A 19,905-nucleotide genomic window follows, 5' to 3' on the forward strand; every position below is an offset into this window, starting at 1 on the left:
ATGAAGGTAGAATTTTAGAATCTATCCGAAATCATTAAGAAGCACAAGCTAATGTTTTTTTTTTTTTTTTTTTTATTATTATTATTATTTTTATAGATTTAATAATTTGTCTAACACGGTTACTCGATCACGTTCTATTATACATTTCGCCGACAAATGTTCTAATTACCTGGTCTCGTTTTCTTGCGCTCGCTGCGAACTTATATTAAGAAGTATGTATGTAAAACATGCTAAACATATCGTCTACATGAAATAGTGCCAAAATTACTTTGTTCACGAAAGCGGGTCACATGGCAATGCTCATAAATTCGATAGAGTGTCCCTTCTCCCGGTTTCTCCTTCGAACGCGAGATCTCCATGGCGTCGATGAACGATGAGATCGATTTCCGCAAGTAATTATGTTCTTTGCGTAAGTAAGACGAACGTAGCTGCGGGGATTTTTGCCGGACACGAGTTATTTGTTGCCGACAGAGTATCGCCATAAACGGCGCTTTGACATCGGCAATAATTACATTGACACAATAAATCATCGTGGTGCCATAGTTGAGTAGAGCAACCTTTACGTCTCACCACATATAGTATTTCATCAGATCCTTCTAACACAGTACTTTATTATCTGACAAATTCAGACAAAGTTTCAGTAATCGATTAATGTTTGTAATTAATCATCGAATAATTTAAAAATTCTGTTCCATGAAAAATATAAATACGATTCTGATGTAGTAAAATCTACTAAATAACAAATGACAATCAATATGAATACCAATTATAGATAACAAGATTTAATTTATTAAGTTTTTAAATAAAATAGCACACAGATGTATATTTATTATTGGCATTAATTATAAAAATTGCAAGTTTCGTATATGAATCTATTTTTTGATATTTTTCCAAAAACGCAATTTTTTAATTTTAAATCATTGTTATTCAGTGTTGTTGACTATTTCATGGACTTGTCTGCTGATAAATAGAGTTGATATAACAAGAGTTTGCCGAGAGATTTATTACCACACAGAAAGGAGATTTTAACCGTCGCATCAGTGAAAATACCGTTACGTTTTCCACGTATATATTTGTTTACGACATCATTTATACGAAGCGAGATATGAGGGACTCGTAATCTTGTAGGGATAAGTACCGCCGAATTTATTAACGGACGGCATCGCCTCAGGTATATACGATAAGAATCGACGATTCCTTAGGTTTGGAAAACAGTCGGTCTTTTTAACGACCAAGATACTTGTCGTGATAAATCACTCGCATACTGAATGAATGCATTCAGTGAATGCCCTCTCTAACTAGTAGTAAATATCAATTTTTAATCGGCAGCGAGGTGCATCGAAAATATTTTATTATTGGAAAGTATATATATATATATATATATATATATATATATATATATATATATATATGTATATGTATATATGTATGTATACAATAGTTGCGATTTTTTCCAAATATATAATGTGAGATACGAAATGTAAATGCGCAATGTAAGATCATTTTTAATATAATAATTATCTTTATTCATTATGTAACTTTCTGTCTATTCTTATTTTTAATCTATCAAAATAAAATATGAATATTTAATTATTATTAATTTATTATTTCAAGGTAAAATTTAAAAACATATAAAAATTTAACAAGTAGTCTTTTTCTCAAGCTAATCTTACCAGTTAACGAATCTCGATTTTTATGCTGCATCCAATCTGTGACAAATGTCCTAGTTGTAATTGTATATGATTGAAAAATGCATGGATCGTGCCTACAATATTTAACTTTGCCTAATACATCTCGATCTTTTCGCGCCTGCTCTCTAATTCGCGTGGAGGGAAATGTGATGGAAAGAAGGGCAGTACAAGAGGAAGGAAACCGGAGGAGACGCCACGTTCCATACACGTTCCGTGCACACGACCGGCCGACGATGCGGCAGCACCTCTATTACAATCATGACGCACTCAGAGTAGAATAGTAGACAGATAGATAAAGAAAGAGAGAAACGAGTCTCACGGTCGAATAAAGAGGGACGATATCGCGCGGGAGGAGACGAGAGGGCCGTAAGCGGGTTACGGTCGAGCATATAATACGTGCGTCGGCATGTCGTATACACACGTATACCCTACCCTACGCGAACGCGGCCGATCGCCTACGTGTACGTCTTATAAATACGAGGTAGTGCGTGGCGCACTCGGGAGAGAAGGTGCGTAAGTCTGCATCTGCCCGAGATTCTCACGCGCGACGCATCTGTCTCAAGTTCCCACGAGAACCCGGGACCTCGGGAGAAGGAGAGAAGCCGTGTTGCCCGGGAGCCAGGCCGCGGACCGAGAAAGTTTCGTCCGTCAGGCGCGAGCTGTCCACGTGGCGGCGGCGCGTTTAGAGCCGCCACCGTCTTTCCCGCCGCCGCGCTCGTTAAAGTGTCAGATTATAGGAAGAACTCGTATGTACGATCTTGTCCCCTTTTCCGCTTCCCTCCTTTCCTTTTCTTGTCCGAGAACGGCTTGATCAATTTTTATTGAGTCCCCCGAATGGACGCGTGTCGCGCTCCATGTCTCGTTCGCTTTCTTAATGAAAGCGAGCGCGGTATTCACGCGTGTGATCTCTCCTAATTCGTCTGTCTGGAATGTATCGGAATGCGCACAGAAAAATCGTGTGAATTGAAACGTCCAACCGCTGGGATTGCTTTCAGAATGAAATGCGTCGAACAGGTTTGAATCAATAATATGAGACTGGATGCGTTGTTTTAATTAACGATTTGAGATTGCGATGCACAATGTGAAAACTCTAACGATAATTAAGTACGTAGATGCGAACAATTAAATGTACAATTTTGCTTGTCTTATTTTAATCGCTTGTTTTTTGTTTCTCATTTTCTCGTAATATTTTCTTGTTGTCGTCTTGTTTTCTCATAATAATTTATTATTTCTTATACACCTTACTATATATATATATATATGTGACTATTCTAGTGTATTTCTATTACGTGTCACCCACGTGGCTGACGTATGTCAAGCGTTAAAGTTCGTTATTTCTTCTCTCATCTTTCATTCGTCGAAAATATCACTATGAATATTGTAGAGAAAAATGATTACCTTGTTGCTCAAAATATGCAAATTGCAACCTTGTGACTTAAGATGTGACAAAATATTTTAGAGAAATATTTATACGCGTCTCTCTGTGTAGACACCTCTATCTATATAGATGCAAAATACACAGCATATATTAATATCAAACAATTAAGTATAAAATTCTTTCTCAAGAACGATATATCTTTGCTACTTTGTTGATTGTGTCCTTGGTTTATTATACGTTGAAAGACGAGATATTAGTTTTACCGAAAGATTGAGTATTCTTTCTGCATTCTTATTACATTCTCGGATAGCGCAAGGTTTTATCGTTATCACGGCAGTAGATCGACTAATAGCCGATCTGCGCCGAGTATCAAGTTCTGCGTGAAACAAAAATGCGTAACTTAATGAGAGCATAACACTTTTGTTTTTCTTGCGAATCGCTAGGTGTGTCTTATATTATTTTTAAAGCAGAAAAAGCATAAAGTTTGATCAGTTGCGTGGATAAAGCGAAGCAATCAATTTGCCACAAGATTTAAATAAAGATTTAACAAACAAAATAAGCCAAATAAATATAAAAAAGTAGAATTTGTCAAGGAATTTTCCAAATAACATATATTTTATTTTTTTTTGTTCTTAAAAAAGTTAAAGTATTCTTTATGTATAAACATTTGTTTATATATAACAATATCTGTGATTTATTAATTATATAAAAAGTACACGTGCAACTTTTAATCATAGAATAAAAGAGTGTCAGATCCTATATTCGATTTTATAAAATCTCATTCTTTAATATTAAATTGCGATATATCTTAATCCATATATGTATATATTCATGTCATATTTTGACAGTATATATATATATATATGTGAGTTATTTTTTATGCATCATAAATTACATGTGGTCTTAGATTTATAGCATTATTCTAATTTTCGATGGAGCGCGAGTGAAATTTTATAATTAATCTTTGTTGCGATTATTAAGTAAGATAGACAATTTTAAGATCATTTTCATATTTATTAAAGGATGTAACAGTAAGCAGGATTGAATGCGATTGGAATCGATTGTAATCGCAAATTAAAAGATGTTTGCACGAGATGCATATGATTTTACGCGAGGCCACTCGTCGGCATGCAATTACTAAAACGCGTGTGATTAACCTCGATTTTTCAAAATCGCATATCTTCGTAAACAACATCCAGGTGGTGTCCGATTCGAATGCAATCATGTTTTAAATTGATCTGCATTGGCCCGTCCATACCGGGTATTTAATGATACATTGCATCGGCTGTTGTAAATAATTATCCCTGAAAGCCGCGATTTTTCACACAGCATGTTAATGAATGTCGCAGGTGTGACACATATGAGACCGCTGATTGCATGATTGAATTGATATTTTTTGATAAGTGAAAATGAATATGGAACTGTTCTTATTCTTATAAAATTGGATTTTCACTCAGAACTTGTCAAGAGAAGTAATAAGGATTTACTTGTTACATTGATACACATATCGGGGATTTATATTTCTACATGAATATTATTTTAATTAACACTATAACACATACGTACACATATGTATGTGTGAAAATATTTAAGCATATATCGCATACGTGTTAAGGTGACATATCAATGCGATATTCATTATATATCCAGTACTTATTTCTCTTTACGCAATATTTTAAATAAATTAGAATAAAAGAACTGATAATTTAAATTTTAATAAAAATCAAGCTGACAAGATAGGAATTTAATTGTTTAATATAGAAATTTTAAAAACATGATATATGATGTGATACTATATGTATATAGTCGTGTATTAAAATCTTCCAGTAATTCTTTTTTTTTAATGTTTGAAGAATGTAAGACGATAATCGAACCTGTCCACAAGCTTTTCTAGACTTTCTTAATACATGCGCGTTAATTAAAGTGTTTGAGAAACGGCTTAACAAGATAGTGCGAATCTAATTTGCATCTAATCGTTTACTATGATAAATGTACGCATAAAAGATTACCTGACGCATTACACGTGGAGGATTATATAACGCATCATCGATTTCTTGTGTGTGTGTGTGTGTGTGTGTGTATGTGTATGTGTTCATCGTAAAATTGAAACTTTATCAAGAAACCTTGCTAAGATTATATGTATTATATCAAAAGTCTTTTGATTAAGGACTACTTGATATAATACATACACATAATCATTTCTTCATATAATTGACTCTTATTTATTGTACGTACTTAAAATTTAATTGAAAAATTTTGTACTGAAAATGTTTCTGATTTAAATTTTAAATCGACTTCTTATATTTGCACACATTAAATTAAAGAAATTTCTAAAGGGATCGAATTATTGAAGCTATTAAATACTGTTTTAGCCAAAATGGATTGGTATTTCTTTAACGCATTGCTTTCGCGATTAAGCTTCCTTGAATTTCTATGCAATAAATAAGAAAAGTGACACATAAATCTACAAATATACGTAAAAGTTGTCTGGCTTGTGGCTTTTATTATTTCTATTTTACATCAAAGCTAAGAGTAAGATTATCGACAGTCATAATTTTTGTTTTTATTTATCTTACTGTTCACGAAAATAATATACTAATACTTGAGATAAGAGCCTATTATTTCTTTTATTATTCCTTTTTTCATTGCGAATATTTAATCTGTTGGGTAATCGTTTTTTACAATCATACAACTTGAAATATAGGTATATTCTACAATTATTTTTTAGCTTGAAAATATTGATTGCTATGTATGCCATTTAATCATCTTTTACAGAATAATTTCTTTTTCTAATAGATAACAAAATTAAGTTTTTTTTCTTAAAAATTACAAGAATCTCTAAAATTATTTTTTTTATTTAAAGTTTTCTAAAATGTATAATTAAACTATCTTCCTTTTTAAAAATTATTTTTTTTAAACTATTTTTTGCTTCTTTTCTTCTTTGTTAGAATTTTATAAAGGTAATGCTTTATTATCCACAAAGAAATTTCTCTCTTTCTATTTTTTTCTTATATTTAACTTATCTTTTGTATTTTAGTTACATATTATATAGACTAAATGACGATGTCTAATTAAATATATCTCGCTTACATTTTAATCATTAAGCCAGATGCAACTAATATCGAATCACAACAATTGTAAATACGTAAGATTATCATATGCAGAATGATTATGTCTCACGAGTTTATATTCCAGATTAAGAATTAATATCGTTCTAAATATAAAACTGACGAATATCTTACCGGTTTCGTTATTTTGCGTAAGCTAATCCTATTAATGTTCTTTTGACATATGCTAATTTGTACTAAAGATAAGTAGTCAAGAGCCAGATTCCACGTTTCCTATCTCTTTTTTAATCTGGAATTACCGGAAACACTGTCTAGCACGATTGCTTCTCTGTCGCAGAGATCTTTGACTTTTATTTATGCTTTTCATTATCATATTTCGAAAAAAAATGGTAAAAATAAAAAAAACACATAAACTGTGTTTATAGATAAATAAGAAAGCAAGTAAATAAATTAATAACGTCTTCGATTAAACATTTTGCTACTTTATAGGAAGTATTATTTAAGAGAGAATTATGTAGTGCTATAATTTATTTAAAGAATAAAAAAAAGGTAAGGAAAAAATATCATCTTAATATAAACAAGCAGAAATATCTGATGTTATTCGCGAAATTAAAAGATTGTTTTTTATGATAATTGACGGAAAAATACATGACATCTTTTGGCTTATATTTTCGTGAATTTGATTACATTTTATGTTTTATTATTATATTAAGCGATTTGACATTAGCTCATTGAGTTATATATAATGATGCGTTTTTTCGGTCATTAGTAATTCGTACTGTGTGTCATCGATTAATCGCGCTATTATTGATGCATCGTTATACAACGGTCTTCTATTTCAATTGCACTCACCATCCTAAAGAGGTTACGACATAGAAGAGGTCGTGTACGCGTCGAGGAGACACGTACAATGCTTCTTCTTTTTCTTTTTTTATGGCGTTGTGCGCGATTGGTGGCACGGTAATAGCACGTTTCGCGATTATCTATGACCAATGGCATTAGTCATGAGTCAATTTCGTTCCGGCTTCCTTTCGCCTCCTTGTTCGATCGTGAAAGAAGCACTCCTTTCTCCCCTGGCTATCGTTTGTTCGCCAACAGTGATTTTCTTGGCAACCGAAACTGGCGTGACTTCTCTGTTGCTTTGCGTAATTATCGACAGATTTAGAGTTAATGACGCATGCAACAAATAAATTACTTAGCTGATACGTTTCTAGGCTCTTTTTAATCACGATTTATTGTTAGTAATGTATAATGATTAAAGTATTTTTTTTTTTTTTTATCAAGAGTAGAATTTGGTATATATAATTCGTTTCCCGATTAATTCTTTTTGTAATTAAAAGTTTGTAATTCTTAACATGACGAATGCAAGTTTTATTTTTTTTAGTATGTATCAATAAAGACATCGATAATAAAATAAAATTCATTGTTTGATTATTCAAAATAATTTTATGTAATCTAAATATATAACTATATATATCAATATAAAATTTTATAAATTTCGTATTGTATAATATTAATGTAAAATTTTCTGACTCTTTCAAAATTTGATACTAAAACTTAAGAACTCTTCTCGAATGCATATATTTATATAAAAGTTGTATTCTTCTACGACGATTTTTAATAGAAAATTTTAATCAACTTGGATAATATTAAATATGCATTACGGAAAATAATAAAAATCTACTGGAAAAACTCGTGTGCAAGAATGTGTTTCGCATGCGCGATTCACCTAATGCGCCGAGCATACGTGACACGTGTGCGTACGCGCGCGCTACGGAGATCGCGTGTGCGCGTGTGCGACGGCTCACATTAATGCGGAGATCGGGGCCGTGGGAATGGAGCGAGTAGCGCGAGCGAGGCACGAGCGAGGCCCCCGCGACGAGGAGGGAGATATGGCGCCATTCACTCCCGCGGACGACAGGAAAGGCCGACGACTATCGGTCGCATGCGGGAAGAGATGTGTGTGGTAGCCGATTTCGCGCCGCGACACGTGCTTTTCCTTCGCGCCGAGAAATGTCAAACCGAGAAAGTAGCGGCAATTGTTTGCCGCCGAAAGCGTTCTCGAGCCGGCGCACGCAACCGGATTTATTACTTTCGCTACCGGGAACGGGAGCATGTTTTTTTTTTGCTGTATAGTATCTTTTAATATTTTGTAATGCCAAACATGTCTTGGTCATTAATTAATCTACACATGAAAATTATGTTATCATTTGTTTCTCTCTCAATATTTTAAATAACGTTAATATAAATTAAATGATAATAAGAAGAAGCAGGTCATTATCACCGATGTTAATGAAATCGGATGTTTTTCAGAATTACATTTTTTTTTAACTTGTTTAAAGATCAATTATTAACTGATCGTATATCTATTTATTTTTATTTCTAGTAAAACATTAATTTTAGTATTAGTGATGTTTACATATACATAGTTGAAAGAAATTACAAAAGCGGGTGTACATTTTTGTGTCTTTTCATGATTTTCAAGAAAAGTGAAGCTATTTGTTTCGGCTCTTTTTCTTGACACGCCAATTATTAGCGTGAAAGTAGTACGATAAAAGAAAGTATGAAATGGATCGTTTTTTTACGCGGAGTTGAAAAGGTCATTTTTCAAATCGCACTCGCATCGAATAACATCTCTATTTAATAAATCGTTTAAAAACCACGCAATCTTTTCTTCAACAAGTATAATAAAAATTAAGATAATTGATGATTTCTCTCGCAAATATCAAGTTTTTTATTATACATAAATTAGTTTTCATATTTTATTAAAGACCATTCCATATTTCATTAAAGTTTTTTAGATTTTTTGACATTTTAAAAATATCTTAGATTTTTTTTTGTATTAATATAAATTCGATTTACTTCAAACTTTTTAAATAATTAGGATTTTATACAGCAAACCCGTAGGAGTTAATGCGTCATACATCATGATTCTTACATGAAAAAAATTTGCAAATATCTCGAATACCTTCGATATTTCAAGCAAAACAAGTGTCCGAAGTGTTCCCACCATGTGGACATGTGTGGCGACCAAGTAATTTTGTACGAGGAAAAATTTCTGCGCAGACACTTTAATCACCGTAATTACGAGAAGAAGCTATCATACGGTTGCGACATTACTTGTGTTGACCAATTTACGCGATCCGGATAGCCGTGAAGCGATTGTAAATGAGGTAAGGAACCATGGTAGAGGGGAGGACAGCTTTGTAAGAGGATAATGAATTAATTTATTTAATTGACGTGTCGCGATATACCACTGGTGAAAATAAGTCATGTAATTGATACATTTCGAACGAATTTTTTCTTTTATTTTTTAATATTGCCTTATCACGTTTGACTTCTTTTAAACTAGAAAAGTGTCAAAGAAAATTTTTGCCCCTATATCGCAGGTGCAGATGTGCATCTAATGCAGGGTTGTTTGAAGGGTTGCCTACCCTATAGGCTGATATTTACTTACCTCCCCTAAAATATCAAAGAAGACTTCTTTTTAGTATCTATTTTTATTATATTATTTATTTTGTCCACTATTTTATTCTAAATCAGTTAGTATAATTTAAAATTTATTAGCTGCTATGAATAAAAATGCCAAAAAGAATTATTCAAAATTAATTATATGTATTTTAATAATTTTTTATGACATTTTTTGTGATTTTTAATTTAAATTATAAGATAAAGGAGTGTTAATATTTATTATTTAGTTTGTTAATGTATTTGAATTAATGTATAGTTGATTTATTTTTAATATATATTATAATATCTTAAAATTAAGTTAGAACGTTTAAAATTTTGTACACATATATTTTGAATAATTTTATAAGGTTCTAAATAAAAAACCAAAAATAGAAAACAAATAAGAGCACTGGAGATTGTAATTCAAATTTTCAATTTTTTTAACAAAAGAAAACGATGTATTAAATGTTAAATGTCTTTTTTATATTTATATATTTTATATTTCTTTATTGAGATGTTAACAATATAATAACAACTGATTGCGTTGTAAATTATATTCATTTTATTATACAGTATTTTGTAATAAAAGATTGTAACGCCAGGTGATATTAGCATTTTACAGTTGAGTATCTACCTATTAAGTAAACAAATTGAATTAGTTCTATTGAATAATTCGTAAATTTATTCACCCTTTCGATTATATTCTATTATACTTTGATATACGCGCGCGATTATTGATCACCATGATATCTTTTATTATTTTTCGGTCTGAAAGTTGGGGTTACCCTTGCATTTGCTGTGGAAAATCATGCGAATTCGCACGCACCCCATCTCATCTACTCTAGTGGACATGTGTCTGTCACATATGGACAACACGTGCGTTTTATATCGATCTATATCCGCATTTTTTGGTTAAATGAACTATTGTCTACTTATTCTTTTGTCCGTTCTTATTTCTAAACTTGTTAGTAAAAAGCAATTGATATCTTTGTAATGTACATGTGAAGAAACGCTAACTATTTTACTCATATAAAAATATTGAAAAAAAGAGCATTATATACATTATAACATTATATACATTTAGCATCAATAATTTTATTTAATAGTAAAAGGCCAAATTAAAATTGTAAGAAATACAAATAAATGTAATAAATTTAAAATTTAATATTCTTTAATCACATGTGAAAGGCACATTCTTTAGATATATAGTTTTATGTACTCATCTTGGGGATGTTTTCCGCTTAAAATTATCCCTTTATATCTTGTAGCTTTTGATAGACGAAATAATTTTGTCTGATGTTTCTTTAAAGCTATATTAAATAGCTGGTCAAATCTTTTTCATCTATCTAATTCTTAAGGAATTTTTCATATCGCTGAATATAATCGAGATGATTTTTGGTTTTTTATTGATATTTTGATTTTTATGTAACATAAAATAATTATTTCTTAATCTTATGTAAACTTTTTTAGACCTATAGAGGCCTTTTTTATCTCTTTGGTGAAAATTAATTGTTTTTATATATAAATATATGAAATATATATTTAAAAAAAAATTTCTTCTAAATATTTATATGATATTCTTAAAATTACTCGCTCTTACAACTAAGGTGAAGGAAATGATGAATTAATTGGCACAAAGTATATATTTGTTTATCAATAACATTTATTTTAAACAATCATATTGGAAGACTGTCAGCTTGTCGACGTTATAGTCGATATCACAATCTCAAAATAACACAAATTTGTATATATATTATAATTATATCCTACAAGTACAAATATCACAAACGCGACTAATGTGTCGCGATATAAAAAAAAAAAATATAACTTTCTTTGACATTACTCTTTATCAATTTTCATTATATCTGCAAGGAATGCTCGGTCAGTCAATTGTCAGTGTATGTGACATAAAATTAAAATCTACAGAACATAATCTAGTGATCACAGTTTCGAAATGTCTTATTTTTAAGCTCTTGTTCCGCACCTCGGCTGGTGACAGCAGTTCTCGATCTTGGAAGCGCTGCCGCAGAAAAAAGCATCTCGAGTAATTAGCTCTCGGATGATTCACCTTTGAGGTAGACGTGGTTGTCCTCGATGACGGCGCCTCTCACGCCACCTGTACCTCCGGGAGCTGACGCTGCGAGAATGCACGCTCCTTGTAGCACAGGTCTCTATCGGCCATGCTGACTGTCGTCCAGTAGAAGTCGCCGGCGTGGGTGTGGGCGAAATGCACCGGTACGTAGCACTGACCAGGCACAACCGGCACGACGGTCATCTGTCCGTCTAAGCAGACAGTGATGGCAGCACCCTCCTCGGCGTTTTGTAGTTCTCGCAGGAGTCTGCATTCCAATGCCTCATTGGCGTTGTTCTGATTGTCGACCTCCTCGGTGAAAATTTCAATCTGTGGCACGGCTTGCTGACGCTTGTTGCTTTTGATGTATTTGCTGGTACGCTTCTTCAGCATTTTCAGCAACGGCTTTAATGGCTTTAACATGCGTTTGCTCTTACTGACGTTTATGGTCTTGTCTTGTGACATGTTTAGATTGTAAAGATTGTCATTGAGCTCGTTCTGGAACACGTCGTTGACCTCGAAATCGAACAACACGTGTTCGGATACAGTTGTGGCGGCCATCTTTCCTCCCTGTTTCTCTCTCTTTCTCTTTCTCTTTCTCTCTCTCTCTCTTTATCTCTGAGCTTCTTCTCCCTTGAACCACGTACACTGAACCGGTTTTTTTTTTACCAAATTGTCGTAACTCGGAACACGTGGCACGAACTGTCGTTCGATAAGAACTTGGCGGGAGAACGTGGAAGCGGAGAATGTGTACTTGGTGAATGTGCTTTTGGGCAAGACGCTAGTGAGCGAATGGTGCCTTAGTACGAGCAACCCCGTCCTTATATAGCCCCGCCGAGACTGCACGGGGTTAGAGTGGGGAAGGCAGGTGCACTCTGGCTGTGGGAACTTGGAGAATTCGGAGCTTCCCACGTCGGGGTCCACGCCGACCATCTGCCGGTCTTCTCCCTCCCTCCGCCTTCACCTCTTGGTCGTCCACCACCTATCTCGGTCCCTGTAGCACCCTGCTTGCAGGGGCCTCTCCGTTCTATATATACACGTGCGCATACACCCCCATGGTCACCCCCGGTCGATCTTATACGTAGTGGATCTTCTCTCGTCTCTCGTCTCTCGTTTCGTTCTCGTTTCTTAGAGGCCTTTCTAGAGAGATTTCTTTCTCTAGGATGTAGCCGGAATTTCTAGAACCTACAAAATGGGGATGGCCTTACTTTTTCAAGATCGAACCTGTTGCGACACGTTCGTGCACGTCACGCGAGTTTGCGTGAGATGAGATGGATTTTGTCGTCAGCTTTGCACCGAATACAAAGTGTTTAACTTGTTGCATTTGGTATCAAGGGTGACAAGTTGGCTGGTTAGACACAACATTGATAATAGAAATAATGATATGAACGGAAGAAAGCTTAACAATGTTTAATTTCGCCAAGTTGTCGTTAGATTCACGAAACGTGTTTTATATTAACTTGTGTAACATAAAATCGACGGTGTATTCAATTTGACACGCGAACTAGCGTGATATCAGGTTATACAAGGGGCATCGAATTATAGAAACTGTTATTCTATGAATAGTTTTTTGTTGGGGGTGAGATTGGACAAAAACACAGTTTTCTATAAATTTTTATTTTATATCTAAAATTAAAATCAAAATTATTGCAAAGTTTGTTTTACGTATTAAATTTCATTTCTTTTGTTGCGAATATTTTAATTAATGTATTTTAATATTGCATTATTTCGTTTGTCAACCATTTTTATATGAAAAGAAAAGGAGAGTTATATAATTATAAAATCTTATACAAAAATTAATATTTATAATTGAATTTTGTTACAATTATTTTTTTATCGATTGATAAACATACACACATTTTATAACTAAATTATTTAATGAGATTGTTCATGCACATTATTTGTTGGATAACCTTTACGGTTCAGGAAAAATAATCTTGAGTGCGATCGTTATTGAGAATTTTTAAGCCAAAGGGTTAACGTATAGCCGGTAAGTTATAGTAATTAACGTGCAGTAATAACGTATCCAGGCTTCCTTCATTACTCCACTGTGCCCGAGAGATTTAGAGCCGAGAAGCATCTAGACGCCTCCTGATAGGTGCGGTAACCCCCGCTATTAAATACACCTCCGACCGGATTTTTTATTATCTTGGAACTCGGTCCCTTGTCTTCATGACACGATCACGATGCTTCCATTAGCTGTACCGTCATAAAAACCCTGAAAGTTTTTTGAGAGAATGCATTTTTTTTCTTCTCTCACACGTACCCCACGAATTGCCGAGTTTTTTCTTCGGGGTGATATTTTTTGACAACCTGTTTCGTGACACAAGTGTCACAAGATGAATAGTAATGGATACGCGTTAACACTGAAAGATAAATTTATTTAATGAATGTGTACGACTACTGTTAAAATGCATTTTTGAAAAACTATATATTTTTATTAAAAGAAGAACGTTATGAAATATATACACAGAAGTGCATTATTAGAGATAAACTTTTTCTGGCAACAAATAATGAGCAGCGTAAAAAAATAAAAAATAGAATTGCATAATTACTAGTATATTTCAATCTATTTTTGTTTTTTTAGTTATTTACGTATTTTTTTAAATGTCACTCTGTCAGGTTTTTTCATATTAAAAAAATTAATACACATTATTCGGGGTGATTCGCTTAATTTGTAAAATCACCGGCGGTTTATGGGCATTCAACTGATGCACCTGAATACTAATAGAAATCTATTGAGGGTGAAAACGAGTCTCGTGTAGGATCTCCTGTCGAGATGAGGGCTGGCACAGTATGGCTATATCCCGCAGGCAAACTTTGTCTGCCCCCTCGAAAGACAGGTACACTCAGATTATTTGTTTTCACTTGCGCTTCGAAAATACAGCTTGGGGCAGGTGAAACGAGTCTGGTACTTTGCAGACTCGACTTATCTGCATCGAGAAAGGATTCATAATTTGCAAGAGTGATTTTATTTATTTTCGGTTTAGTATTATTTTTTAGTTCCGGGAGAAATTTCTTTTTTTTTTTTTTTTTTTTTTTTTTTGAAAATTATTCCTAAAAAAATTCTTTGCACATTTAATGTACAAAGACAAATATATTGTGATGAACAATTTTTTGTTATTTCGATAATTTAATTAACTTTATATATATGTATATATAATTTGTATATGTATTATTTTGATCACTCTTTATATATAGTTTACAACTTAAATTAAATTCTATTTTTTATTTAATATATGTTTGAAAATTTACCGGATATCTCTAACCATATATCGTTATAGATTTGATAGCCGATTTCATCTTTGTTTTTAACTTGCAAAGTTGATGAGTTTCTACATACTAAAAAAAATTATTATTCTTTCATACAAGTATGGAATATAAAAATGTCATGGATCATTAGGCAAATTATCAATCGACTAAATTTATTCATGTGGTAGCCGAGTCACTATAAAGTGTGTCGTACTGCAAACATAACCATTTCGTAGAGACACACAAAAAAATGAGTCTCTTGTAAATTTCTATTACATAAAAGTAACATAAAAACTAATTAATAGAAAATGATTTTTGCAAAAAAAATTCTAATATTCATCAATCTATCGAATCCAGCGAGGTTAATAATAGCAACGACGCTAACTCGAATATCTCTAGCTTGTATAGCGCGATCCACTATTATGACGCAGGCGGCTCTCTAATGAAAATTGAGGAAACTGGTAATTTCGCGCGTTTCCTGTTAGCCGCGGATTTAAACCGGTTTGCAAGCACGGATTCGCGGACGTTCTGTTCCAACAGGATCACTCGCTTCGCTTCGCGCTCTTTCTCTTAACGCCGTTAACAGTCGATGGAAAGAAGCCCTCGTCTCGAAGGGCCATCACGCCAGATCGGATAGACTTTACAACCGGTTCTTAACGCGACCGTCAAATTTTAATTAATTCGAGATTGTTCGCGCGGTGTCCTGATTTAAAGCTGCGCCTCTCCCTCCCCCCTCCCTCTCCCCTTTGTATTCGCGCGAGCGCGCACATTATCCCGGAGGCGTCTCACGTGGAATTAATAATTCATGATCGTTTTGCTCGTCCGCATCCTAGCGATTCGAGAACGGTCCGTCAGGTTTTGAGAGCCGTTCGTATATTCTCTCGGACGGAAATTTATACATGTACATTTTATAGTATCGATAATCACATGCATTGCTCAACGAAACGAAGAGTTGCGGCGCGTGTAAAATGACAAATTTCGAAGACGCGTTTGTGCTTCTTGAGCAAAATGAATCGGCCTGGTTCATTAACCAACAAACGACTCGGTATAAATTACGCCGTCGATTATGCATCGTCGATCTTTGATTTTATAGCTTGGAAAGTTACCACTAATGTCGGTAGACATCAGTAATAGTGCTTCCGTGTCAAAAAAGTAGAGAGTTAAACATCGATTAGTTGAATCTCATTAATATATGAATCGATGAGAATAGTTGGAATTGATGTAATTTTAAGAATCGTTGCTTCTTTAAGCAAGAGGGTATTTTTGAATAAAAAACAGATCAAACATAAGCAATGGCATATATTTTATTTTACTGAAACATTAATGATGTGATTAAAAATGATTATAATTTGCTAGGATGGAAATATATAGTCAAAGTTACAGAATATTTTAGCGAAAATTACGCAGTGTTTAAGCCGTTATCACGCTATTAAATTGCGCAACCATAAATATCTCGCAGAAATTTGCGCGTCATATTTCTATATTTATTCCGCGTCTCGAACGAAGGTATTAGATTATGCAAATCGCATGCCGGACGAGTGTCGCGGGTTCCATCAGATAAAATGTTATTCCGGAGGTGGAACGCGCGATCCCCTTCACGTTCGACCGTGGCAAACATTAGAGGTGAGCGATATGACACGATCTTGATTAAAATACTACCTCTGGCATTCCGCCACGCGATAATATCGCTTTATCATGTCATTAACCGACGAGAAAAAAGATCCGCGATCATCTGAATAATCAGACTAAACGCACGTTTTACGGAATGCATCTAAAAATGACTTGAGAACATCCACATGCATTTCTTTTTGTTTACTTATTCAGTGTCTGTAAATATGAAGATTCTTTTTCGATCTTACAAAGAGCTATATATATATATATACAATATATTTTAGATTATGAAAATCTATATAAAATCTCTCTCTCTCTCTCTCTCTCTATATATATATATATATATATATATATATAAATATATATATATATATATATATATATATATATATATACTGTATATACGTGAAGAAAATATTTAATAACAAAATATTCGCGTACAATCCGCCGATACTCAAATATTATTCACACACACATACAAATATATATATATAATATTTGAGTATCGGCGGATTGTACGCGAATATTTTGTTATTAAATATTTTCTTCACGTATATACAGTATCTGTTGCTATTGGCTCGGAATGAAAACATCAGACAAAAATATGTAGACGTAAAGGTTTCGTAAACAAACTCGCTCATATAATGTTGTTTTATCAAACGGTAAATTCAGTTTAGTTGTGGAAGGCCAGTAGTGAAGATGTGTCTCACAATACGAGAGTTTTAAATTTTACTGTGAACATACGACACGCATAAGTGCAAATGGAAAACATTATCCGTAGACAAATGTATGTGGATGCGTTAAACTTAATGTCTTTCTGTCTACATTGTGAATATATGTATATGTATATATATATATATAAAGATATAAATATGACGTATATTATTTATTTTATTCATAGTATATATTCAACTTTATGCAGTATTTTTATTTAAGAGAAAATCTGTAAAAGAATAGGGCCACGAAAAATTGCATACTTTTCATTCGGAGTAATAAATGCTGCATAATTACATAAGATAATTTTTCGAGAAAAGAAGCCACTCGTCCGTGACTTAGACATCATGACTATGAACAAGCGAGCAGAGGAAGGACGTCGGGCGTTGAAAAGATCCTGACAGTTATTTCAGACCGCGACTTTTTACATGGAATTTTCATTAGCATATAATTAATACGTGAGCAATGACCGCGGCGTTCTTTGCTCGCTTATGAAACTTGTTCGACGATACTACGAGAGAGAGAGAAGGGACCCTTGGTGAGATTGTGAAGGGAAAAGAGAAGGCGAGGAACGTACAGGCTAACCTAAAACAGTAGTGGTGACCCCCGGGGCTGAGCAGGCCCAAACAAGAAGTCTCTTCTGACGTCACCGGCAGGTGCAAGCAGAAGTGCATCCTCGTCTCGCCGCGCTTTTCTCCTTCTCTCCCTTTCTCCTCTCCTTCCGCCTTCCTCTGCTTCTTTTTCTGCTTCCTTCTCGCGCACTCGCGTGTAATCGTGCCGATTTCGAGATCGAGATAATTCGACCTGTACTCGGCGTCCACCATGAATCCGGTTGGTTTCGTTGAAAATTTTTGATGTATGTATGTACGTTACTCGACCGCGCTCGCTCTCTCGTGGAGCTTTAATTAATGATTTCCTTTGTGGTTCATTGAGTCGGTTGCAGATAAATTGGCGGGGTGATTGCAGGAGCGAAACAAGGGATACGCAGTATCGCAGATATTCATATTTCATAATTCGAAAAGTTATTCGCAGGATAATCTGATACCACCGCATATTTTTTATAGATCTGACATATAAGAAATTTAAAGTTTGTAGAAATAAAGTAACTTTTTCAAAATCTATTTAATATCAAATCACTTTTAATTTTATCAGCGCCAAATAATTAGACAATTTTTTCAACTTATTTTTCTTTTATATACATATATGTAAAATTGTATACATGTGTATATATAAAGTATAGTTATATACAAAATTATATATAAAATTAATTCAAAAACGTGTACTCCTGGAGGCTTAATTAAAAATTATTTATTTTTCGAAACAATTCAATATATAAACCCAAATTAGTTTGAATTTAATGTCGAGTGTTATATAGGAGATAATAAAAAGAAAATAGGAGACCCTTTGTTATTGAGATTTAAAAACTAACCGAAAACTCGATCTTAATCTATCCCTGGTATCTCTAATCGAAAGGTGATACGATTCCACTTATGGAACACTCCACTGAGAGTAATAAAATATCTTACCGAGAACATTCCACGGATTTCATGCCTGATAGCATCGTAAGTGGAACGACGAAATCCGAATGAGCTGCCGCGCCGCTGCCAAGGTAGTTGTGTCTCGTTTTATCTCTCGAGGCGAAGGTAAACCTCATCCGCGGTTGGTACAGATGCAGCGCCAGTTATCTCGATCTTAAAATCGGTGCCATTACACATGAATGCGCGCGAGAATAAAAGAAAGAAAACTTGATTTTTTTTTAAGCGCATGCATAATCTTGAAATTGATTTGCTTGAATTATGCGATATTACTAAATACAACGTAATCCTCGTTTATATAATTTATTAAACTTTATATTTTATTTAGAAATATTAAGTAAGTTTTTTGAATTCTTAGTTCGAGATATATGATTTTCGTAATAAGACAAATGGTTATGCATATTTGATGATAATGATGGTATATTTATTCCATAATTATAAAAGTTTCTCTACTTTGTTCCTCTCGCATGAGTCATCATCTTCTAATTACGAGTTTTCTTTTTTTAAATAAAATCAGTTGATTATTTTTATTTATTTATTATATTCAAGAAAAAAATTAATAGTAAAAAAATATTAAAAAAGAAAAAAAAGACGACGAAGGAAGATACGTCAAGAAAAGGAGGATGATATTAAAAAAAGAGAAAACCTTGTTTTCGCCTGGGGGCGAAAAATAGTTCAACGACTACCGTATTCGTTTTTTATTTCTCACTTGTACAGGGTTGATAATCGCTTTCGGCAGGTAGATGCTGTTCTCAGATAGATTTTCTTGATTGGAATTTTATCTCTCATCTCGGTATGGACTTGGATTAAAATGTGCAAGGAGTTTGTAAAAAATTCGCGTTTTTTCTATACAGAATTTAAAATTAATCTGTACAAATAATTAATTATTTCATAGATTATATTTTCGTACGTGAAAAATATTCAAACCGTAGAAATCTTATTATTCTTGAATTACTGTATTTTTAAATATATGTAACTTTTTTATTTCTTGTATAACATGATTTTTTAAACTTGCAATTTTATTAATGTGTTAGAGTATAATATTTTGTATTTTACAAATATAACGATTACAAGAATACACACATACATTTCTTTTGAAAGGCTGCGGTTAATTATAGATTAATTAAAGTTTTAT

At 33.4% G+C, this 19,905-nt stretch overlaps 2 protein-coding genes across 3 annotated transcripts in view; one reads left to right on the forward strand and one right to left on the reverse strand.

The window, feature by feature from the left end:
- The window catches only part of LOC140675925 (tubulin monoglutamylase TTLL4), a 139,182-nt gene that overhangs the window by 27,471 nt on the left and 91,806 nt on the right, over window positions 1–19,905 (forward strand). The window contains exon 1 of one of the 2 annotated variants that reach the window (XM_072910530.1): window positions 17,218–17,308. The exons of the other annotated variant lie outside the window; for it this stretch is intronic. The gene's annotated coding sequence lies outside the window, so the exon portion shown is untranslated. Of the gene's footprint in view, window positions 1–17,217; window positions 17,309–19,905 lie in introns of those variants that run through there. 2 annotated transcript variants of the gene reach the window in all.
- LOC140676523 (uncharacterized) lies at window positions 11,227–12,440 on the reverse strand. The gene has a single exon (XM_072911656.1). It carries the CDS (start codon window positions 12,217–12,219, stop codon window positions 11,695–11,697), a length of 525 nt encoding a protein of 174 aa, XP_072767757.1. The 5' UTR covers window positions 12,220–12,440; the 3' UTR covers window positions 11,227–11,694.

The sequence above is a fragment of the Anoplolepis gracilipes genome, chromosome 2, assembly GCF_047496725.1.
Source record: "Anoplolepis gracilipes chromosome 2, ASM4749672v1, whole genome shotgun sequence".
NCBI lineage: Eukaryota > Metazoa > Arthropoda > Insecta > Hymenoptera > Formicidae > Anoplolepis > Anoplolepis gracilipes.

Bases quoted from the DNA above. Each gene is read 5' to 3' on its own strand.
- LOC140676523 (XM_072911656.1), bottom strand. From the start codon at position 12,219: ATGGCCGCCACAACTGTATCCGAACACGTGTTGTTCGATTTCGAGGTC.